Below are 25271 nucleotides of genomic sequence, written 5' to 3'. Positions count from 1 at the left end.
GGCGCGAGTTCTCGCTGACGCAAAATTCTAACCACACTTTTCCTCTTCGGCAGCGGGGCTGCGAGGGCGGGCACGGTGCGGGAGTGTAGATGCCGCGGGAGCTCGCGCAGCTCTTTCTCGCGCTGTCCTCAGCGCGGAGATCAAAGGGCGGAATTCTAATGTCCTTGTTTAAAGCGCCTGGGCCGCGTCACATCTCCCCACTGACATGCTTCTTTTATATTCTCCATTACATCACGTACTTCCCAGACCTCAGACAAACCTCCGCGCCTTGCTTTTATAATGCGGAGCAAGCCCGAGATCATATTAACGTTAATTATCGCCAGCCGGCACAAATAGGCGGCTCCCGTCCCTTTGCCGCCTATTCAGGGAGCCTACGGAGTGAGGGAGTAGTTATAGTAGATTTGGGCGTACACCCATCACACGCGCACGCCGTGGCAGATCATCATAATTGTCCTAAACTTGTATTTCATAAGGTTTTCCGAGCGGTGGTACAGCGCAACGGGGGTCATTATTTACTATTAAACATTAAACGAATTTACAAAACTTAATGCGTGCGATTAAGCGCTGATTCTACGTCGGAAAGTAAAGAAGAGGATCCTGATGCTCAACATTCCGGAGACCAAACCCCATTTAAATTAAATTAACAAATATTGCATGTAAATAACAATAGCCCACGTTTAAAAAAGCATTTTATTTAGATTATAAAAAAAAAATCCTGCATCTGTTTTAGGTGTTTCAGCTGCCACTGTTCTAGAATTCAAATTAAATCAAATCTTATTAGGATCAAATTTAAGCACAATAAATGTTAACACAGTGAGCCTTTTGATTCTATCACTTGTAATTAGAAAAAAAGCGTGTATGGATTTGTGTCCTCTTATTTCTTGTGTTCTTTAAATTTATAGTAGATTTATTAACTGAAATAAATTGCCATAAAATTAAAACAGTGTTAGGACGTTCTACTGCGTCAGCTGATGCCGGTCATTCCGCCCCGCTTGTGTTTTTGCGTTATTATAAGAATGAAATGCAGTAGACTGTTATGATTTGTAACGGGTTCGACCCATGTTACTCAAACAACTCAGTTCAGGTGTAAGTAAATGTCTGTGCTGTTTGGGGGAGGGACGTGCTAATGATTTGGTCGGCTCTGTGTGTGTGTGTGTGTGAGAGAGAGGGGGGTGTCGCGGTGGTTGATTATCCAGTGAAACAAAGGCTCAGCTGAAAAATGTTAGGCACATCAGTCACTTAAGCCCCAATAAAAGGTATTTGAGTGTTATGATAGTTGTAATATAACAGATGCGCACTGAATACTAAACCAGGCACGGAGATTAATGAACCAAGATAGCCCCCATACCCGTTTAAAAAATAAATAAATAAATAAATACCAAATAATATTATTGTGTATAGACTGATTAAAAACAATGCAATTTATGCTATCATAAGGAAAATAACAAGTTCTTCCATTCCAATGATTAAAAAGGGTAACAATGTCAACTTTAGAATCTAGAATCCAGGAGATTAAAATTACACAAATTGAAATCACTGAAAGTCTCCAGAAGAGCCTCAGATTCAAGTGGTTTTTAAAGTGTGGAGAGGTCCATTACAGTTTCTCTGAATGTATAGGTGAGAACAGCCGATTCACACCTGGGGAGGGTGAATCATTTGTATTTGAATGTTGTCTGGCATTGTAAAGCACTATAGTGACACTAAAAGAACAACCCAGGATTAATAGGAATTCTTATACTGCATAAACATTAATTAGCACAAAAAAATTCCTCGCGCTCGGGAAAACTATGCGTGCGGTTGAGCGCTGGTTAGACTATAGGAAATTAAATCGGAGGGTTTTTATTTAGACTATTAAAAAAATAACCTGCGTCAATTTTTAGGCGTGCCAGCTGCCACTTTTTAGTTAGAAGTTTTCAATACAAAGCTTATAATGCCCACATGACATGACGGAAAAAGGCACGGCTGGTGATGATTGGGGTTGGTTGGGTTACAGTGGATTTTACTACGCGGTGTGAGTGCAATGGCCATCCGTCTGCTCGCGCTGACTCTGCTCTCCGCGGATGGCCCCCTCCCACCTCTCGCTCCTTTGAAGTCACCGGGGCGCGTTCCATTTGCCTTGCTTGCATGCCGCACTTCCGCGTTGTTGCACGCGCGCTGCATACACAGCGCGTAGTAAAATCCACTGTAGCCCAACAAACCCCGAGTATTTTATAGCGCGGGGTGCAAGCCCGGGCAACCATAGTAACGATAGCTCACCAGTCATGTGTAATTCTGCGGTCCCGCTGCTTCGCATGTCTGAAGGGGAGGCCGCCTAACTAGTGAGCGAGGAGCGATATTGATTTGGGCGCACGCCGTGACAGGCTGAAAAAACTGCTGTCAGATTAATGTGCAAAAACTATATAATAAAACTATATAAGACTACATGCCTTTATAAGACTTAACTTTTATTTAAGCGCACTCACAATAACGAAAAAACGTTGTGATTTTGTAAGTGTTGTGATTTTGTAAGTGTTGTAAGCAGTGCTGCTCTGTATTGTTTTTGGTGAACTTGAGCGCGTCAGAAAATGAACGCAAACGTTTTTTTTTAAGTCTGCTTGCTGTTTTCCCGACGCGTTCATAATCATTAGTCTACTTCTGCCGGTGCGCTCTGGAAAACTTAATGCATGCGGCTGAGCGCTGATTAAAACTATGGAGTAAATTAAAGAGGAGAATCACGATTCTGAAGTCCTGAGCCCAAACCTCATTTAAATTAAATTAACAAATACTATAAGTAAAAAAAACAAAACAATAGCCCACGTTTAGAAACCGTTTATAAATTATTTCCGACATGAGTTGGCCCGGTGTTATGCGCAGAGCGCCGGGAGATTTCCTGAAGCTCAGAAATCACTGGGCATTTTTTCTAAATAGCCGCTATCTTTAACAACTGATGGAGGTTTTGAGCTGTATACACACGCATTCCTGCCTAAACAACTCTTAAAACTACACCTGTGACACAATAACAGTAATATTTCAAACATTCTGCAGGCTGATATTTGGAGAAAGGAAAGAATAATGAATAAACCAGTTGTTGGGTCAAAATAACCCAACCAGGTGTTCATTTGTAAACTACATCTCATATGAGCCAACATGAGCAACCCAACAATGTGTTTAAAGTACCTGAAATAATCCAGAACTTAAATAACAATAAACAGATACAGAGATACGCTGTATAACGGTCACTGTTGTATTTACGGCAACGAGCGAAAATGTAACTTTGCGCCACCTGGCGGCCATTTTACGAATGACTTTGAAATGCAACTAATTTATTTTGGCCGCTGACGTTTTCACGCGGCGGTGAGCGCGACGGTAATAACCATTCCAATTGATCAACTACTGTAGAGATGGGGAGGATGTGCAGAATGTCAGAGTGATTATAGATAGGGACAGGGAATGTACTGACAGATGCCAAGAGGGTGATGGGAAGATGAAAGGAGTACTTTGAAATGTTGATAAATGAGGAAAATGAAAGAGAACAAAAAGTAGAAGATGTGACTGTTGTGGAGTAGAAAGTAGCAAAATCAGTAAGAGTGAGGTGGGGAGGGCATTAAAGAGGATGAAGAAAGAAAATGCAATTGGACCTGGGGAAGCATGGAAGTGCTTAGGAGAGGTGGCAGGAGAGGTTCTGACTTGTCTGTTTAACAAGATTTTTGAGAGTTAGAGGATCCCAGTGGAAAGGAGGAGAAGTGTATTAGTGCCGATCTTTAAGAACAAGGGGGATGTGCAGAGCAGTGGCAATTACAGAGGCATAAAGTTGATAAGACATACAATTAAGCTATGGGAAAGACTAGTGGAAGCTACTGTAGGTTAAGGGAAGAGGTAAGCATTTGTAAGCAGCAATATGGTTTCATGCCTAGAAAGAGTACATCACATGCAGTATTTGCTTTGAGGATGCTGATAGAGAAGTACAGAGGAAGTAATAAAGAGTTGCATTGTGTCTTCGTAGATTTAGAGATAGCATATGACAGGGTGCCAAGAGAGGAGCTGTGGTATTGTATGAGGAAGTCTGGAGTAGCAAAGAAGTATGTTAGAGTGTTGCAGGACATGTATGAGAGCTGTAAGACAGTGGTGAGATGTGCTGTAGGTGTGAGTTCAAGGTGGAGGTGGGTCTTTATCAAGGATCAGCTCTGAGCTCCTCCTTGTTTGCAACGGTGACGAACAGGATGACAGATGAGGTAAGACAGGAGTCTCCATGGACAATGATGTTTACAGATGACATTGTGCTTTGTATTGAGAGCAGGGAACAGGTGGAGAAAAAACTAGAAAGGTGGAGGTACGCGTTGGAAAGCAGAGGAATGAACATTAGCTGTAGCAAGACAGAATACATGTGTGTGAATGAGAGGAACCTACATGGAACAGTAAGGCTACAGAGAGCAGGGATATAGAAGGTACAGGACTTTAAGTACTTAAGGTCAACTGTCAGGCAGGAGGTCTGAAGGGTCCAAAGATAAGATTTATGGATGCAGTGAGAGAGGACATGAAGTTAGCTGGTGTAAAAGAATGCTATTCTAATGATACACATCTATTCTCTCATCCTGACAAGGTGATCTATCATGCTAGGGAAAGGCCTTGATTGTCAGCAAAGGACTGATGGTATTGTTAACCTTTTCATGTCCAGACAAGCTTTTTTTCCAGATGCATAAACAATCGGAGAGGGGATTTTTCAAAGAAAATGGCTTTAGCCCAGTCCTCAGCAGACGAATCCCTGTACCTTTTGCAAAATATCAGTCTGTCTCTATTTATTTTTCTAAAGAGAAGTGGCTTTTTCCCTGCCCTTCTTTAAATGTATAAAGCATAAAATTTATATTTTGAGCAATGTGTATCTGAGAGCAACTTTTCCCAACTAGAACAGTTTGGTGATAAACAATGCCTTTTCCAGCATGATGGAGCTCTTCACCATAGGGCAAAAGTGATAACTAAGTGGCTTGAAGAACAAAACATTGAAGTTTTGGGTCCATGGCCAGAAAACTCCCCATCTATCTGGTCTATCTTCAAGCAGCGGCTGGACAAACAAAAACCCACAAATTCTGACAAACTCCAAGCGTTGATTATGCATGAATGTGTGCCATCAGTTAGGATGTCTAGCATGCCGGGATGAATTGCAGAGGTCTTGACAAAAATTGCCAATCCTGCAAATATAAGCCATTAACACTTTGTTTGTCATGTTTGAAATGTTTGTAATTATGGTTTACTATATGCTTTAGTATACCATAGTAACCTCTGACAAAAAGACCTAAAAACCCTGAAGTAGCAGACTTTGTGAAAATTAATATTTGTGTCATTCTCAAAAGTTTTAGCCACGGCTGTACATTTTCCATAAACAATTGTTTGTTATTTCAATTCACAGATGTAAAAAGGACAAGACATTATTCAGGCAGCTGGTCAAGAAAACCACCATTTATGCATGAGATAATGAAAGGTCTGCACTGGAGCCCTCTTACATAAGTAGGGCCAGGGTGGACCTGGTGGACAGCTTTAAGTTCCTAGGCTTGCACATCTCCAGGAACCTACTAAGGTCCAAAAATATTACATCCCCTGTGAAAAAGGCCCAGAAAATGCTCAATTTGATCATTAGTTAGGAAAATAAAAATGTGGAATGAGCTGCCAACCCCGCACACAGCCCTACAGAGGACTTATTGAGAGCATCCTAACTAGAGGATGTGTGGTTGGAAACACAACTCTATGAGAAAGGAAAGCTCATGGTACAGTTAGTACTTAAAACTTCAGAGAAGATAATAAAGGGTTGTCTTCCATTTGTACTCTGACTGGTATCAGAATAAAACATTAATATACTGAGTGAATGATTGGATTATTTACTTGCATTTATTTTATTTTATTACAACAATGGCAAAATAATAATAATAAAAAAACATACCTTACAAATGTCAATTTTCCTCTATTTCGTGGCAAAAAAATTCCCATAAGAATTAAGCCTCAGATGAAAGGAACTGCATCCTGTTTAAGAATTGACTTTGCATTTACTTTCAGTTTATGTAAATGACATCACTAAGACACTCCCATTATTTACAGATTTTTGACACTAGTAGGAACACATTCACACACACACACACACACACACACACTTGTAATTTAAAAAAGCTTTATTATTTTACATTATAAACACAACCATTAGAAAAGTTTTGTAATGCACAGAATTAGACACGAGTAAGGTAATAGTGCAGAATCCTACACATTACATATTAAACTTTTCCTTTGGTTTGAATATATATAAAAAATTGGTTTGGTTTATATATATAATTGGTTTGAATATATATAAAAAAAATTCTGTTAATTAAATGAATAAATGGTGTTCATTTTTAAATGTATTGTGAACTGTTAGAAATGACAAACTGTGGCTCACTGAGAGGAGAAAGGAATGTAGTCAGGTTAAGCAACAGGAAATTCTTTCTGGAGCAGAAGTCCGGTTTGTAACTGGTCAGCTGTTTGTAGAATGTCTAAATAAAGAGTTGACTTCAGCACGCCATAATGATATGTTCTATAAAACTATTACTGAGCACATCCACAATCAGACTAAAGCACAATATTATATTCTAAACATTATTTCTTCCATAATATTTGCCACAGTGAGAAGCAGTGTCAAATCCAGCGCCACCATCTGACAGGTTAATATGGGAAGCTTCAAATACCCTCAAACCACAAAGGACTGCCATTTGAGACCAATATTGAATATTTAAAAATGAAATGATGGGAAACATATGATGAGACACACTTAATCAGAGACATCTGTTATATTAAATATATTAAATATTTTATGACTACAATAATGAACGTAGTAAAACCTGTCTGTAGGCACAGCACATAAGCACTCTATCAATATAGATGCAGTGGTTTATTTTGCAGATGTGTGCATCTTATGAACAATTAAAATTTTATAAATGAGGGGGGAAAAAATTTTAACAAAATAAAAGCATGGTAAATTTGGGCAAATCCTTTCAGCGTATTTGAAAAAAAATTCTAATTTAAAATTGTCTAAATGTCACAGCGTATTCTGTATGTTTATTATATTCTGACATCATTAACTATTGGCATATAACATAAATGGCAAATGTATCCTTTAAAATGGGGTAACGGTTCCATCTACTGTCACAATGTCGCACCTGCATTGGTACCACAAGCAAGGATTTGTGGGTAGTCCTTAAAGGGCAGAGGATTTTCACCAACTTGAAATTCTAAATTAAAAACTTTAAACCATGGCCATGGGTAGCTCAGTGATTAGGGCTTCTGATTGGAAGGTTTTGAGTTCCACCCCAGCACCACCAAGTTGTTACTGTTGGGCCCATGCTACCCCTAAGGTCCTTAACCCTCAACTGCTCAGATGTATAATGAGATTTCTTCACAATGTCGCTTTGGATAAGGGCATCTGCCAAATTTTTAAAGTGCCACTTTCTTTGCCCATTTGCAATCGTTTTTGAGACACATCGTATGTTAGAAAGATGTTAAGACAGATACGAATAAAGTGCAAATAATGTGCAGGAGTTGATCTTATGGAATCCATCGGGGGAGAATGGTCCTCTATTACCATCACTTTATTAAACAATGTTTTGCTGAAGCTAGGCCATTGTTCAACCTTGTGAAGGAACCTACAGCAGTGAAGAAAAACATGTAGAGGCTGGTAACTTTAACTGAGTGCAGGTTATGTGACACTGTCACCAATTGATTGGACTGATGTTACTGTATGCTAGCTCACCTTGATTTAAATACGACATTGTCCTTGCAGTTGATGCTTCCTTCGATGGGTTAGATCAGTACCTACCAAAAGCTCCAAACCTCCAAACTAGATCCAGTACTGCAGGATGGAGTGCTAAGAGTTGGAGGACGTCTTGGTAGGTCTGCAATGCCTGAGCATGCAAAACACCCTGTCATTATACCCAAAGACTCACACATTACAACCCTAATCTTAAGAAACACTCACGAACAGGTCGGACATTGTGGAAGGAATTATATGCTTTCAAAATTGCGGCAGAAATACTGGATTCCGACAGCAAATTCCCTTGTGAGAAAGTTTCTGTCCAGTTGTGTGACATGCAGAAAGATCAGAGCGAAGAATAGTGAACAAAAAATGTCAGAACTGCCACTCGATAGAATAACACCAGATCACCCACCGTTCACTAACGTAGGAGTTGACTATTTTGGACCCTTCGAGGTCAAACGGGGTAGAAGTAATGTTAAAAGATATGGCGTATTGTTTACTTGTCTGACAACAAGAGCCGTGCACATTGAAGTCGCGCAGTCATTAGATACAGACTCCTGCTTAAATGCTATTCGACGCTTCATGTGCAGAAGAGGCCAGGTGTCAGTTATGAGAAGTGATAATGGAACAAACTTCATAGGCGCTGAGACTGAATTGCGTAAAGCTATCCAACAGTGGAATCAGTCAAAAATTGAAGGCGTCCTCATGCAAAAGGGGATACAATGGATATTTAATCCTCCTGCTGGGTCTCACTTCGGTGGAATATGGGAAAGGCAGATAAGGTCAGTTAAAAAAATCTTGAGGTCTGTACTAAAAGAACAAACACTAAACGATGAGAGCTTGCACACATTCCTGTGTGAGGTGGAAGCTATAATAAATGACCGTCCCCTTACCACCGCTACAGACGATCCCACAGACCTGGAGCCCCTGACACCTAACCACCTGCTGCTGATGAAAAAACAGCCAAACTTGCCTCCTGGTCTTTTCAAAAAAGAGGACATTTACGCACGTCGCAAGTGGAAGCAAATTCAGTACCTTGCCGACCTATTCTGGAAGCGATGGGTGCGTGAATACTTGCCCTTGCTTCAGGAGCGCCAAAAATGGTCTCAGGTGAAGAAAAACCTCTCGATTGGAGACGTAGTTCTAATAATTGATGAGTCTTCTCCAAGAAATTCATGGGTCGTCGGACGGATCACGAAAGTGTTCCCTGATAAAAAAGGACTTGTGAGACGTGTACTGGTCAAAACTAAAACCAGTACCCTGGAAAGACCCATCGATAAGCTGTGCCTGATATGTGAAATGGACTGTTAATTACCTTATAAAGTAGTCATGTTCCTTTCATTTGGTACGCAACAAATGTCTAAAGTGTTAAGAAAGTTAATTCTAAAGTGTTAAGAAAGTTAATTCAAATTTTAATCCAATAATAAATGTTGTGACCCAATTGTAAAAAAAAAAGAGAAAAAACAACAAAACAAAAAATGTGTGTAATTGTCAGTCTTCCTGCCTGTCAATTAGGGGCTGGAAATGTAAGGGCCATATTTCATTCTTGTGATTTGTTGTTATGTTTATCTTATTTCAGTTTATTAGTTAAGCATTAAGCATTAAGTATCATACATATAATTTGTATTGTGACATAATTTCATGGGTTGTTCTGTGACATCATTTTACAGTTATGCAGTTCCATGTCTATCACGCACGTTAGTTGTAGTTGTTGTTAAGACACGGAAGGATACAGAAAGGTGTGGAGCACACAAGCCTTTGACCGTGAGACAGTAAGCTAAAAGGAATACAGTAAAATAAGTTGTTGTAACTGTAATCTATCGAAGCTACAGAACACAGCAAGCAACTTGTCGTGACTACAGTGGATTTATGCAAGAAACTGTAACAACCGTTGTTTTTGATGTTGAAAATAAACAAGAGACAAAGAAATCAACGAAACATCTGATGTCGTCAGTGACACTGTGTAACTAAAGACACGCGTCAGAACTTGTGAATAACATGCACCTACATACAGAATTAAACTATATGTATATAACAGTTGGACACAGTTAAATAAAATAGCTGACATCCCTTCTATATACATTTATTGTCAATCATTGTCTATACAACTTATACTGTACAGGGTTGCAGAGGCCTACAGCCTTCCCAGGAAACTTAGGAAAACTGGACAGGGTCCCAATCATCACCAAGGACTTAATCTGAATGTTTTTGGAACACTGTGGAAGGAAGAATCAAGCACAGGAAGAATATGCAAACAGATCCCAAGGCAGGAATCGACATCCACCCTGGAGTGCTAAACACTATGCCACTGTGCCTGCTGAAGTCACCAGATAATAAGCCCTGTCCTGCCATAGGCTCGCTCATTAGAAGTAGACTAAGCTACACATACTAACGGAAAGTTTGGCACCCCACAAAGTTCTGATATGAACCCACTGCAATTTTCTTTATATAGGCTTTGGCTTAATAACATAATTCCCATAAATAACATAATGAGGGTTTCCCAAATGAATTAGTTTCCATTGTTGTGCTGATGACACAACGTTGTATATCTACGCAAAGCCAGATGATACCAGCTTAATAAAATTGAGCAATGTATAAATGGCATTAGACACTGGATGCTTAACTTTTACTTAAATCCTTCAACTTACTTCAATTATTTTACTTAATTCTGACAAGACAATAGTATTAATATCAGGACTACATGCAACTAGGAGCAAGTTTTCTGATGCCATTGTAACGATGCGGCTCGCGCGAAGGGCAGAGCCGCGCTCAAACTGTTCAGAACGGGCAGGTCCGCAGGCTGCTACCACGAAGAGTTCTGAACAGGCAAAGGCGCGGCCATTTATACACACGGCTGACAGGCAACGTCGCCGTCAGGCAATCAGCCTTAACGAGCCGCATCTGGCAGGGTCCTGATACCTTCGCGAATTTTAGGTATCAACGGTAAGGTATCAGGGCCAAGACAAAGACAAGTAAAGAACAGAAAAGAAAAGAAAAGTGTGCAAAGAAAGAGACGCCGGTGAGAGAGAGAGCGCGTCACGCAGCTGTGTAGCGTGCGCTCTCAGGTGAAGTATAAAGTGTACATAAAAACACAACTCCTCCCTCTCTTCCATAAATCCTCGGTAAGCAAATGCCTTGAGAGGATAATACTTTTTGTTTTGTTTTTCAGAGCCCCGTCCATTCGTAGACGGCGGAGCTCTGTTTATTTTGTGTTATTAGTTTTCATTTGTTTCCTTTTTAAGCTCCCTTAATTAATAATCCCACGCCATTTTCAAATGGTAAGGTCTTCCCGTGCCTGTCATAAGCATTCTCACAGCCTCCTACTTCACTGACCCCCTCTAAAGCCCTGCGTCAGGGCTCTTATCATTTAAAAAAACATATCCAGATCCATATCCAGGTATGAAGCGCCGCACCACGTAACAGCCACAATAGTGGCAATTGGGAGTGTTGGGGTTTGCTGAGTGCTTCTCACTGGACAAGTAATTGGATTACATCTGACTCCAGCAGACTGGAAAATCTTATCATTTTAATTCGTACACATTGACATTTCATACAAACTTCCAAAATTATTTTATTGTGTAAACCTGCTTTGCGACAATGCCAATTGTTAAAAGCGCTATACAAATAAAATTTAATTTAACTAGACTGCAAGTTCAGAGACTGCTGCATTCATATTTTCATGGAGACATGCCATTGGAGTTCATTACGCCATCATTGAGCTAGATGGGCTACGCTTGTTCCATGCCAATGGAAATGCAGCTCTGTGCAGTGAAGTTTGTGGTGATGGCTTATGTGTTTACATCAGTACGAGATGGTGTAAGAACTATTGTTGCTAAAGAACCATGCAAAGTCAGTACTCTCTAAATCATTACGTGAACTTTGCAAAGAAAGGAAAAAATATGCTGACTCTTGCTTACACAAATATCCCGGCACATAATGGACAGAGACCCAGTATGTCTCACTCAAAAAACCCACTGCAGTTTGTTTACCAGTGTGTAAACATTCCGAGTATGTCCTTGAGTGCCCCAGATCTGCTCTTTTACCTAAGGCAAATCTATTTACAAAAATGCTTGGCTAAATAAACAGTTTTTTAGTCTAGAATTAAACACTGAGACTGTGTCTGAGTCCCGAACATTAATTGGAAGACTATTCCATAACTTTAAGCCTTTGTAAGAAAAAGCTCTGCCCCCTGACATAAATGCTGTTTTCAGAGGGTCTTCTGGATTGTCAAAAGGATTAAAAGTATCCACCAATTAATGCTTTGTCTACAGAAATGACTAGGTTTGTAGGAAAATCTGAAAATTCACAGAGAAATTCAGAGTACGGCCCTGGAGGTCTATAAATGACAAATAGTGGAATTGACTGAGCTGACAGATTATCATGGTAAATAACCGCGACACCTCCTTCTCTACCATGTAGCCGAGGCTGGTCCCCCTGGATACAGCTACATACACCAGCCTCGGCTACATGGTAGAGGAGGAGGTGTCGCGGTTATTTACCATGATAATCTGTCTATCGTACAAAAAGACAGTCACAAATTTGATGCATTTGAAGTTCTCTATAGTAACATAAAAAGTTGAGCCACAAATATGAAGTCAGCTCAGTCAATTCCACTATTAGTCATTTATAGACCTCCAGGGCTGTACTCTGAATTTCCCTGTGAATTTTCAGATTTCCCTCCCTAGTGCTGGCTGTGTACCGAGTGTGCTTTAAATTTTTTGTCTTTATTAAATTACTAAAACAGTCTGAGTCTTTCAAAAAAGAGCAGTCTGTCTGCTCCCTGGCCTGGGCTATGGGGGATGGACACGCTATCATAACCTGCTGTAAGCTATGTTGCCAAGTCGCATTGCAATGGGGCCAGAGCATACTTCATTGCACATCCCCATCACTAATTTAAACACCTCTGGAAAATAATTGTTGCTAACCTCTGACTGACAAAGGCATATATTGTTAGCTCCAGCATGTACCACTAGCTGAGAGAACCTACAGTATGCTGTCCTAGAGCCCTAAGATTACCTGCTTTGTCCGGTGCTCTGGCTCCTGAGATACACATAACCACTGCCGCTGGTGCCCAAGGAAAAGGGACTATCAAGAGCATGCTGAGACGTGACATCAGTGTCTGGTTTGGGAATTTTGAGAGAACAGTTGAGATGGTCATCAGGGTCTCTCTTCTCTCTATCATGGAAATTTACCCCACATGCTGTATCCGCAAAGCTACCAGCATTGTGGCTGATCATACACACTTTTCATCCTCTCGCTTTTTGATAAACATACCGAAGAATTCAGGCCCTCACATCTAGACTGTGTTTCCACAAGCCATCCGACTCCACGTCATGGGCTTAATTGAACAGGAAGTTGGTTATTTTGGGATGTTTGCAAAATGCGTAATGTTGACATCCATAGTGCAGATGTCACAGTGTGTGAGGGCCCTATTGTTTTTCTAAGCACTATAAAATCAGCACAATGGCGATATGACTATGACATCATCACCATCGATTTGATAGTGTTGATGTCATTATGTACAAGGGCCAAATTACGTACATATGCAATACACACTTGCATGTACATCAGGCTCAGGACACATTTGGATATGATTGAGCTAAACATATTTTGCTAAATTGTTTGCTAAACACAAAGTCAGGTATTTTGAGTTGTTTGCAAAATGCACCCAATAGATTTAAATATAAGTAATTTATATTAGCGATAAATTATGCCATTTATGTCATTTATATGATCACCACCAAACTGGGCCAATATATTATCAACCACACACATTATAGAGACCTAATTTATTTTTAATTAATACAGGTTCATAGTTTCACAGTTTTAATAAAGTGGGTTTTGCATTTATTTACATCCTTTATAAACAAACCGGTGGCATCAAAACTATTACATCATGGGAGCAACCTTGAGAGAAACCAAGCAGCTAAACATGTCCCTTTCTGGGTCACAGACTTTATAATAGTTTAACACATCCTCATGTACTGAAAGTACATTTGATTCGAACAAGGTGTAATAAACACGTACAGTATTGAATACATGAGTGGAGAAGCATATACAGTAGGATGAATACCTATAAGAAACATGAGTGTAAAAACCACAGGAAAGTATTTTTTTCTTTTTTTGGTATAGATCTACAATTTATAATGTACATCTACAATTGGGGTATTCATGTTTGGCCATATACAGCAACAGAAAATGAGAAACCAGTGTAGAAAATAAACACACTTATAAAGAATAAAGTGTTTTAATACATTACGTTTTACCAGCTCTAGTCATGGAATGTCAAATCAAGAGTAATAATTATTAGATTCTACACATTTTGCAACTTTAGTTTTAAAACCTAATCATGGACTCGAACCCATGGATAAATGATCAGCGGTGCTGAGTTTTTAGCTCCTTCATTAAGGCCAGGGCTGAAGAAGGGATAGAGTTTTTCAGTGAAAGTCTGACCAGTGAAAGAGTACATGTGATACTTTGCCTCAACATTATAAAAGGAGACCAGACCTTCTTCATAATCCACAAACACCCCCACCTTCTGAGGAGGCTGTTTTAAGGAGAGAGGGATAGAAGGAGAATCTAGAGCTACATATCCAACCTGATTATTCCAAGACACACACCAAAATCCATTTTCAGGGCAGGCTGTAATGTTTCCCTTTCTATTAATAGACTCTTTTACTACTCCTAAATCCCATTCAGTTTTCCATTTGACATCGACTTCATAATAAAATCGTCCTGAGGAGAATCCTTCTTTTCCCAGCAGACAAATGCAACGATCAAACCTCTCTGGGTTATCAGGGAGCTTCTTTATTATGTTTTCACATGTGACCTCTTTTCCATCATTAGACACGGCAAGACAAGGATTTGCTGTGTCAGGATCCAGCGTAATATTCACTAAAACAAAATAATAAGAACAATAACAATCATAATAATTAAAATAATTCATGTTATTTTTATTATTATGTTTGTTTTCCAGCACATGGTCTTTGTTCTCATGCAGTTCAACAGTCAAATAGATCCCACTGACCTGCATGTTGCTGAATTCTCTTTAGCTCTGTTTGTAAAAAAAAAAATAAAAATTATATTATATTATATATATATATATATATATATATATATATATATATATATATACTGTATATATATATATATATAACATACACACATATACACACACATACACACACACATACTTTAGTGTTTTTAGAGTGTTGTAAAATTAACCCCAATGGAGGTTTATAACCACTTGCTTAATATTGAGTAGGGCTCCTCTTTTTCAACCAAACCAGTAATGACCTGTGTTCTGACAACTTTCTATGGGAGACAGCATTAACCTTTTCAGCAATTTGAGCTACTGTAGCTCTTATATAGGATCAGACTACACTGGCCAGCCTTCACTTCTTTAGTGTATCAATGAGGCTTGGCCACCAATGACCCCGTCATCACTTCACATGTTTTCCTTCCTTGGACCACCTTTGGCCAGTCCTGACCACGGTCAACCAGGAACACTCCACAAAGCTGCAGTTTCGGAGTTGCTATGACCCGATCATCTATCCATGAGAATTTGGCCCTTGTTACAGCAGCTTCAGATACAATATCTTGTGCCAAGGGCACCTGAAAGTGGATGGGTATAAAAGGCAGATGTGTTGGAAACAGAAAAATAAAATTTTAGTGACTTTGACAAGACCCAAATTGTGAGGCTGGCTAACTAGGTCAGAGCAATACATTTACTATGTACATTTGGCAAACACCCTTATCTAGTGCAACTTATGTTTTATGTCATTAAACATCTAAGTGGCTGGCTCAAAGGCCCAATAGGTGCAAATTGGTAGTGCTGGAGTTTGAATACTGCACGGAAGCTTGTAGTCTATGGGGCAGGGTGCTGATGCTGACCTGTGTCCACCGCTACACAATGGGCAATGTTCTCCTGGGTAACATTGAGTCAAACCTCTCATGGTTGTTACTTTGAAACATACCACCTATCTAAATATTGTTGCTGACCAAACACCCCACTTCATGGCGATGGTGTATCCTAATGTCAGTATCCTCTTTCAGCAGAATAATACCCCCTGCCACATGGAAACAGTTGTTTAGGAGTGGTTTGAGGAAAACATTGAGTTAAAGAGATTGACTTAGCCTCCAAATTCCCCAGATCTAAATGAAAGCAATCAACTACTACAAAGAAGGCTGACTCATAAAAGGACTTTTCCTAACAATTTTATAGGAATCAGTATGAACTGTTAATGAAAGCACCAGACAGTGCCCATCTCTCTCACAAAAAGGATGAAAAAGATGTTTGGTCATGGTGCTTCTGCAACAGGAGAAGTCATGTAAACAAACTTTTCTGGCACAGATGTGCATCAAATGGTTTCTTGTGGCCCCATTAACAATGTCTTGCTACCAGATACAGCACACCTTTAGAGTATGCCTTGATGGGTCAGGGGTGCTTTGGTGTACAAGGGGAACTTACACAATATTTGCCAAGTGTTTTTATTGTCATGGTTGATGGTTGTCTAAAATACAAGAATTTTATTTTCTAATGTTATTTTAACTTACCACCAAAAAACTTTTCTCCTTAAGAACTAACAAATTAATGTATGCTTACCACTGTGAACAAACTTTTCCATTGCATTATTAAGTAGTTCTTGCATTATTTTTCTCCTTAGAGTCTCCACACTTTGATGAGAGTTAATAATGACATCAGTCCAGTCCTGGGTGTGTGGAGGGCTGCACAGTGACGGGTAAATCTACAGTACAGCAGGAAAGAGGAGAAATCCCTCAGCATGGGGACTGCTGTCCTGTCATGTGCTGCATTGCTATATAACTCTGACCTTTAAGAAGTGGAGGTGATCCTCAGTGTGTGAGAGCTGCTCCAGCTCAGTGTTTCTCCTCTTTAGCTCAGTGATTTCCTGCTCCAGATCTTTAATGAACTCTTCAGCCTGCCTCTCTGCTGCTTTCTGCTTCTCCATCACATCAGCCTGGCTTCTTTCAATGCAATGCATTAGAGCACTGAAGATCTCCACAGTGTCTGCTTTTTCTTTTTCTGTTTTATTCTACAGAAAAGCAAATTTAAGTTTTAGATAGATAGATAGATAGATAGATAGATAGAATACTTTATTAATCCCAAATATAAGTTGCACCGTTACAAGAATTGCAAGAATTGCAATGAAGGGAGGGGAAAAATGCTGTCAAATAATATCAATATGAAAATGCTACTTATATCTACATGTGATTATTGAACATACAGGTGGGAATGGAACTGTACATAGGTGCACCAGCGAGTAGTAATGGAGATAAATGAACCAGCAAGTATATAACCAGCAAATATTAATTAAAATGTGGTGAGGATGTGATCATAGTGCATTAAAGACAGCAATGTATATGAGCATATGTAATGTTATCTCAGAGGAGATCCCTCTATTAACACAAAGCAGAGTTATTGTAAAGCCTAATTGCAGTCAGCAGAAAAGACTTCCTATAGCGTCATTTGTCACAGTGGACAAGGAACTTTTCATAGATAGCATCTGTGTTGCATTTACAGTCCAGTCTGTTGCCAATGTGAACTCCAAGGTATCAGTAGTTCTCCACCACCACCACCTCCACACCCAAAATGTGGACTGTGCTCGGGGTAGACTTGGTGCTCCAGGGATCCACCACCATCTCCTTGGTCTTAGTCACATTCAGGATAAGATGGTTTCTCTCACACAAATTCACTAAGCTTTCAACTAGATCTCTGTACTCTGTTTCCAGACTGCCATTAACACACCGCACAACTGCAGAGTCACCCGAGAACTTTTGCAAATGACAGGTTTCTGAGTTGTACTGAGAGTTTGAACTGTATAATATAAGAAGAAAAGGTGAGTCCTGTTCCCTGCAGTGCTCCGTTACTGCTGATCACATTTTTTTTTTACATACATCCTCACAACCTTACAAACGGTGGTCAATGAGGTTGTGGAGCTGTCGACATGCATCTTCTCCAGCTTCTCTTGTAGCAGTGCAGGTTGAATTGTGATAAGGATTCTCACAGTGCCACCCACTTTATACTAGTGAGAAAGAGCTCGCTGAAGAAGAGAAATGATGGCATCATCCACACCAACATGAGGGCGTTAGACAAACTGCAGAGGGCTAAGAAAGGTAGTCCTCAGACAGCACCGTCCTCACCAAGACCTTAATTAGATGGGATGTAAGGGCAACTGATCCGTAGTCAATTAGGGTGGATGGAGATTACTTTTTCGGGACTGGAACAAGGCAGGATATCTTCCACAGCATGGGTACCTTCTCCTGAGTCAGACTTAATCAGGTGCTGTAAAATCCCACCTGATCCTATCAGGACCCTGCAGCCTTGTTTTGATTTAGTCCCCCCAGCTGCCTCTGACGTCTGGAAACAGAGATGGGGGTGAGTAGATGACAATTGTTGTTGGACAAGGTGAAGAGATGTATGGGGATGGTTATGATGGAGCTGTAAAGTTTATTGTGGTGATTGGGTTGTGGCAAAATGGACAGTGTAAGTGCTCAGTCAGATTAAGATCTGGAATGATTCAAGCTATGTTGGCAGCATTGAGGTCTTTGCCTGCTGGGCTTCATCTGGGATAGGCTCTTGTACAATGTTTTTTTTTTTGGTGCTTTTATATCATGGCCCACATTTACTGTATTTTTACTAGTGTAAAAATACAGTAAAGGAATCAAAGAAATAAAACAGCCAAATTACCCAACACTCAAATGATACAACCCATAACTGACCAATACCCAGGCTATAGGACAATACACAAAACATAAGCATTATGCTGATATACTTGGTTAACTGACAAGACACGAACTTCAATACACCAATTACACAACTATAAGCATTATGTAGAGACACAACACAGACTCAAGCTGGGCATGGAGCTGAAAACGGGGACAAGACAAGAGACTCGAGACAGGACTAGGGCTAAAGACATGGCAATCAGCTAAACATGGTCATTAGCTAACCATGGCAGTCAGCTACACATACTTCTAGCTTCTTTTTCTGTTTTTTTCTTCTATACTTCTTTTTATGCTGTCTTCTGAGATAGAAGAGAATATGTGGCCTAAAAGACAGGAACAGCAGGAGGTGTAGAAAGACTGTGCTGGAATTTTTTTAGGTTGTGTCGCATGTACAGTTCTGCCTAAGAAATGTTTTCCATGTTTAGTATTCTTTTTATTTGTGCTGTATGCTTCTAAAAAAATCTTTTCTTTTCTTTTATCGTAATAACCTCATCGTTCAGCAAATTACAGAGCAATCATTAAAAAAATCCTGTACATTCTTTTCAATTAGTTATCCATGTACAATAATGTGCAACCTGGACATACCTGGAATTAATAAATGCTGTATAGATAAAGTGCAGCTTTAGGCTTCTTCAATCATGGACTTCAAAACCTAGCCATAGTTTTAATTAGAAAATATTCTGACAAGATGGCTAAGCATTGTGACTACCTTCTTTGTAAACATTTACACAAGGACTTGTCATTCTGGTGGCACTGACATGTTAATTTGACACAAATATTTACACTTTGCAGGCAATCAATTCTGTTTTTCTGTTCATACTACTTGCTTCGAGAAATGCACATTCAGTTTTGAAAATACTGCTGATTTGCACAAGCTGATTTTACTAAGCCTTTGAAAATATTAAAATGCTAAATATCATTTGTTGGGTGATGTGGGGTATGGAATGGCCTCGCTGTCAATTGGCCTCGTCTTCACATCCCATTGGTGCTCATTTGAATTGGGCTTTACGGAGTTTGGAGGCCAGTTCACTGTCCTTGGGCTCATTGTCTGATGGGTCTCATCCATAGCAGGCTTTGGTAAAGTGGGTGTTATGATGCCATTCCATCAAGGCCAACATTCACTTTTTTTTCTGAGGAGATGTGCTGAAATAGCCAGACTGGTAAGCCTTTGGTCCCACAGACATAAATGACTCTTGGTTGCAGACTGAGCAGAAAAGAGGGGGGAAGGGGATTGCAGTGTTTATTAACAACAGATGGTCATTGTTCATTTATCATTTAGCCGCAGCCTCTGACCAAAAAGAATGTGCAAAGGTGGACACGGGATCCTAATAAGACTCTGCAGGGCTGCTTTAAAGCTACAGACTGACATGGACCCTATGACAGAATGCATAACACAATATATCAACTTCTGTGTGGACAACATTGTCCCTAACAGAGGTGTTTTCCTAATACCATGTCCTGAATTACCAGCAATCTAAAGGAGCTACTGAACAAGAAGTTGACAAACTTTAGAACTTGGGACAGAGACCTGCTGAAGAGAGTGCAGAACAACTGAAAGTGAAAGTGAGGGAGTGCTAAGCTTAAAAAAACTCAAGGTGAACAATGTAAGAGATGTGTGGACTGGTATGAGGCGTATTACCAATTCTAAGGCAAAAAAGAAATGAACAAACTGAGACCTGAGCAGAGCCAATGAACTGAACATTTTCTTTAACAGGTTTAGTACAGGATCCCCAACTGCCCTTACTGCTCCCTTCACCAGCTCCCTTCTCCAGCCTTCTCTCATACTCTCCCTCCCCCCACAGTCTTCACAACTGCTTCCCTCTCACACCTCCCCAATGACTAACAATACAGTAGAACGTCATGAGATACTTTGGACAAACATGTCCAATCTAAAGGGGTTCCACCCACAGCACCAAAAGTATCAACTCCAAACATCCTGGTGCCAGATAAGAAGCTATATAGTTTTTCTTTTATACATAAAGATATAAGTATCATGTATATAAACATAATATTTTTCAAACAGTTTCCAACTGATTAATAAATCCATAGGTTTTTACACTTGACAAAAAAGCAAAAAAAAAAAAAGTAAATAAATGCATAAATGAAATCAACCCTATTTAATGTAACATTGAAATTGAGAACAAATTATAATTATTAAGCTAATATTTTCAAAGGCTTAGTAAAATCAATTTATTTAATCAGTCATCATTTCAGCATTGTTCAGAAACTAATCTTGGAATCATACCACAAATGCACAAAAGCTTTCTTTCTTTCTCAGTAACTTTGTAGCATTTTTCGATTCATCCTTAACATTTAAAAAAGTAAATGTGCATTTCTCAAAACAAGGGAACAGCATGAACAGCAAACACTTGTATTTTTTTATATAAAAGAAAATCCTCCAAGGCTAACTAAATTTTGACGAACTTTGGCTGAGGTTTTGTATTTATTCATATAATGGAAGAAAATCTTTTCTTCCTTTGGCTGCTCCTATTAGGGGTCGCCAAAGCAGACCAGTTGTCTCTATCTTCAGCATCTCTTCACCGCTACCCAGAGCCTGACTCGCCGCTTCTTAAATGCACTGGAATTTCAAACAAAAATTCAACTTCCCAACTTTTACCATGTAATCCTGGATTCAGTCCTCATTCTCATTTTCTTCTTCTGTACCTCAAAATTCATTCTGAAGATTACCATCTGATGTTGTCTAGCTACGAAATTCTCTGCAGCCACCTTACAGTCTCTAATCGCTTACAGATTGCATCTCTTACATGGAAGATACTCGACCTGAATACGTCTTTTACCACTTTTATATGTACAGTGACACTGTGTTCCTCTTTCTTCTTAATATATGTTAACCCAAGATCACTGCCATTTCCATTCTTTTTTTCCATCTCCACAGTACTCTGTCCTTTCACATTCCTCTCCTAGACCCCATACCTACCCATCACCTCCTCATCCCTTCTGTTCCCTCCTTCACTATACCCATTAAGGTCAGCACCAATCAGCAATCTTTGAAGCTCACTCCTACACAACACATACAGTACATCACATCACATCAACTTCCAGTTTCACACTCATCTTTCTATCAGATACTCTCCTCACTACCACTACATTCTTTGCATGCGCTTCCCTCAGTATTAAACCTACACTATTTTTCTGATGGTGTAGCAGTTTGAACCCACCTACAACGTTCTTAGCCTTACTTTTTTCCACTTGGTCTCCAAAGCTCCTTTTTTACCCCTACACTTGTACCTTTCCTTGTTTCTTTTTTTAGTCAAAAGTAGGATTTTGCTGACCAATGGTATCTGGGGCGGTCGTTGTTAACCTCAATCGATGTGGAAATCTTTTTTTTTTTTTTTTTTTTTGATCGACATTTTGATCTGGCAAATGTCTTGTGCAGGATGTCCTCCCTGACGCAACTCTTCTAATTTATTTAGGCTTTGGACTGACAATAAGACCACACTGGCTGGTGCAACCTCAATGGCGGAGTAGAAGAATATTTCATACTTATTAATGCCCCTATCTAATGGAAGAAAGCTTCTCCAGGAAGTTTTAACATTAAGAAAAGCTGACCATTATTATTATTTTTTTGTAATCTAAAGATATATTTATGGTTGCATTTAATTTATGATTGCGTTTATCGGGTGAGATGTCAATATATGTTTTTGACAAAATATTACTTAACACACAGTTTGGGTGTTAGATTTATTATGCCTATATGACATGAAGCCTTACTTTGTTCAGTTCTGTAGAATGTTTGATGTCCTTAATCTTCTTCAGTCGGTCCTGAATCATCTTCTGAACTACTGCATGAGTCATCCACAACTTAGTCTATACAAAAACAATACAGTATTTTTTAAAATATTTTTTAAATGATTTTTTTAAATCTTTGACCAAAAGTTTTTCACCTTATTGTCTTCACTCTCCTTCTCCATAGAAACAGTGCTGTGAGTGCTGTGAGTGCTGTGGTCTCCCTCAGTACAGAACTGACACACACACGTCTGGCAGTCTCTACAGAACAGCTCCAGGGGTCTCTCATGTTTCTGGCAGATGTAGTCCTCCAGGTTCTCCACAGGCTCCATCAGTTTGTGCTTCATGAGTTTAGGTGTAGCTTTATGGATCATCAGATGAGCATTGCAGAAAGAAACTCCACAGTGCAGGCAGGACATTACAGCCTCCAGCTTTTCCTCGGTGCAGGAGTCACACAGAACCTTCTTAGGCTTGAGGGGAATTTGCTTCTTAAATTGAGCAGCTAGTGCAGAGATGAAAGTATTAACACATAACTCAGGTCTATTGGTAAAATCAGTTTCACACACTGGACACTGACAGTGTGAACTGCTGTCCCAGACCCCTCTGAGACAGATCATACAGAAGTTGTGTCCACATGGAGTAGAGACTGGATCAGTAAACACATCCAGACAGATGGAGCACTGGAGCTGATCTTCAGAAAGGAGACTTCGAGAGAAAGCCATGACTGATGCCGAGATACAAGGATGACAGCGGGAGGTAAAATGAAAGATCAGACAGCATCATGCATTTAGCACAAAACTATTCTACTAAAATTATTATTATTGTAAAAATAAATGAACACATAATAAATAAATAAATAAATAAATAAATAAATAGTTAAGAAAACAAGCAATGGATTACTCCCCTATCTTATGAGATTAATTTAAATTACAAAAATACTAGCAAACTTCAGACATGTGTAATTTAGCTTTCCACTTTTTATCTTTTCCAAAAGAAATCACCTTTTAAATCTGGTTACAGCTCTGTTTATATAAAAACTTTAGATATATAGCACAGTATTTTAGTTCATAACTATCCAGTTAACCTTAAAACTTTTTTTGACCATAAAGTTACCTGTTTTGATTTTAAAGAAAGACTGAAAAAAAAAGCCTTTGAAACTGGAGATCCCCGTCTGCTGAAAAGAAGGAAATTTTGATTAGGAAACAACTCAGCTTCCGTCTTGGCCACTCCCAGAATTTTTTCACTGCCAGGCGTTTTTATATCCTATTTCTAGTGCACAGTTTTGCCAACAGGTGGCAGACATTTGGTTACTACTGTATACACTGTTTTTATATTTTATGAACTGTGTTGCTCCTACAGGATTAAATGGGCAGCCATAGTGATTTAAGTGATCATAGGTTTCTATAGAAAGATAACATTAACAGCTATAATCTTGAATTTGGTGACAAAACACCTTAATTCCTATATGTCTAGTTTGTTCGTGAGAAATGATCCTGAATATTAGGAAGCTACATTTACATTTTTTTACTCAAGATATCAGCTGTTGCAAGACTTTACAAACACATATTTAGGTAAAAAAAAAAAAAAAAAAAAAAATTATTTTGTCCTTTATTGTTGACATACAGTACATAACATTGCATTGTATTGGACCCTTTGTTTTACTAAAAATACTTGTATTTTCTTTATTTTGAACAAGCCAGCAGAACAAGGAATAGAAAGCAGTAGACAAACATGATGGCATATAATGGTTTATTACTGTATTTTTTACAAGAATTATACATTTTTATTAAAAGTTTTGCATATTTAACCCACCTGTTGTATTTGTTTTTGATTACAGTCAGAAATGTATGTTTTTTCATCATATTATTGTTTTTAAAAAAGTGAATGAGAGATTCACTGAAATATCACAATAACAGATTTGACAAATAATTAATCTACTATTGGTGTATCCTACACATTTTGTACAAATTAATGAGAGGAATAATGACATACCTCAGTGCCTTCCAGATTTTCCCGCCAGAGGAAGTGACATCACTTGGAGCAAGTCACATGCTTTTGTATTAGTGCTTTAAAGATTGTTGTGCCTTTTTATAACAGAGTTAACAGAGTTGACCAGAACGTAGGGACAGACACAAAATGTATTTTTTAATGACTAAAATTACAAATAATACAGAAAATAGATGTTTTATGCAACTGTTTACATAAATTAGTAGAGTAAACACACAAAAAAGATTAAAATTAGACGTAATTATTTCATAATAATTAAAGCTGAATGTATGATTCAGGAGGCATAGACAGTCAAAAATAGGTATAGAGGGAGTCTTTAATTTGATATTTTCATGACAAAATGTTGCTAAATACACATATAAACATTAATTTTAGTGAAACCTTGATATAATTTGTGTAATTTTTTAAAACTCTTTCAATAATTTTTTTGTCTTTGAAAAATAATAAAAGGTTTATCTCGGAGACGCAAAATGTATCCGCAATTCTAGAATGACCCATGTGTGTATATATATATATATATATATATATATATATATATATATATATATATATATGTGACTACTGCAAAAAAGTTTTTGAAGTTTTTTTGTTTTTTTTTTCCTTACAGGAGCATGTATTGGTGAGATGAACAGTTTTATTTCACCCTTTGTGAACTGCTGACTATATTACTCCTGCTGTCAATTCAAAATATACCTATTGTTATTTGAGTGTATATTTAAAGGAAATTACATCATCACAACACATCAAAATAACCCAAGGTCAAGCAGTATTTGCAGAGCTTTAATAACCTTAATAAAAAAAGTGCAAATAATTTGTAAATACATTTTGTTAATGATTTGGTTAAATAACATTAAGAAATCAGTATTTAGTGGAATAATAACCCCAATTTGAAATGTGGTTTGGCTCTCCACTAGTTTTTCACATTGCTGTTGTGTAACTTCATACTACTCTTTTTGCAAAAAACCAAACAGCTCACCTTTACTTGATGGTTTGTGACCATGCATTTTCCACTTGATGACATGCC

General features: G+C 38.7%; 1 protein-coding gene across 1 annotated transcript; it reads right to left on the bottom strand.

Annotated features, from left to right (window-relative positions):
- Window positions 1-13901: 13901 nt before the first annotated feature.
- Window positions 13902-23407, bottom strand: LOC128520615 (E3 ubiquitin-protein ligase TRIM21-like). Its single transcript, XM_053494972.1, has 7 exons — window positions 23354-23407; window positions 22399-22964; window positions 22226-22321; window positions 16579-16800; window positions 16353-16494; window positions 14775-14801; window positions 13902-14641 (listed from the first exon to the last, which is right to left on the bottom strand). Exons 2-7 carry the CDS (start codon window positions 22960-22962, stop codon window positions 14091-14093), a joined length of 1602 nt encoding a protein of 533 aa, XP_053350947.1. The 5' UTR covers window positions 22963-22964; window positions 23354-23407; the 3' UTR covers window positions 13902-14090.
- Window positions 23408-25271: the final 1864 nt, after the last annotated feature.

Source organism: Clarias gariepinus, chromosome 1, assembly GCF_024256425.1.
Source record: "Clarias gariepinus isolate MV-2021 ecotype Netherlands chromosome 1, CGAR_prim_01v2, whole genome shotgun sequence".
Taxonomy (NCBI): Eukaryota; Metazoa; Chordata; class Actinopteri; order Siluriformes; family Clariidae; genus Clarias; species Clarias gariepinus.
This window is presented reverse-complemented; position numbering and strand designations above follow the sequence as displayed.

Coding starts and splice junctions, on each gene's coding strand:
- LOC128520615 (XM_053494972.1), bottom strand. CDS start 22,962: ATGGCTTTCTCTCGAAGTCTCCTTTCTGAAGATCAGCTCCAGTGCTCC. Junction 14,802..16,352: donor GGAAAAGTTTGTTCACAGTG/GTAAGCATACAT, acceptor TTTTACAAACAG/AGCTAAAGAGAATTCAGCAA. Junction 14,642..14,774: donor GAGAATTCAGCAACATGCAG/GTCAGTGGGATC, acceptor ATTTTGTTTTAG/TGAATATTACGCTGGATCCT.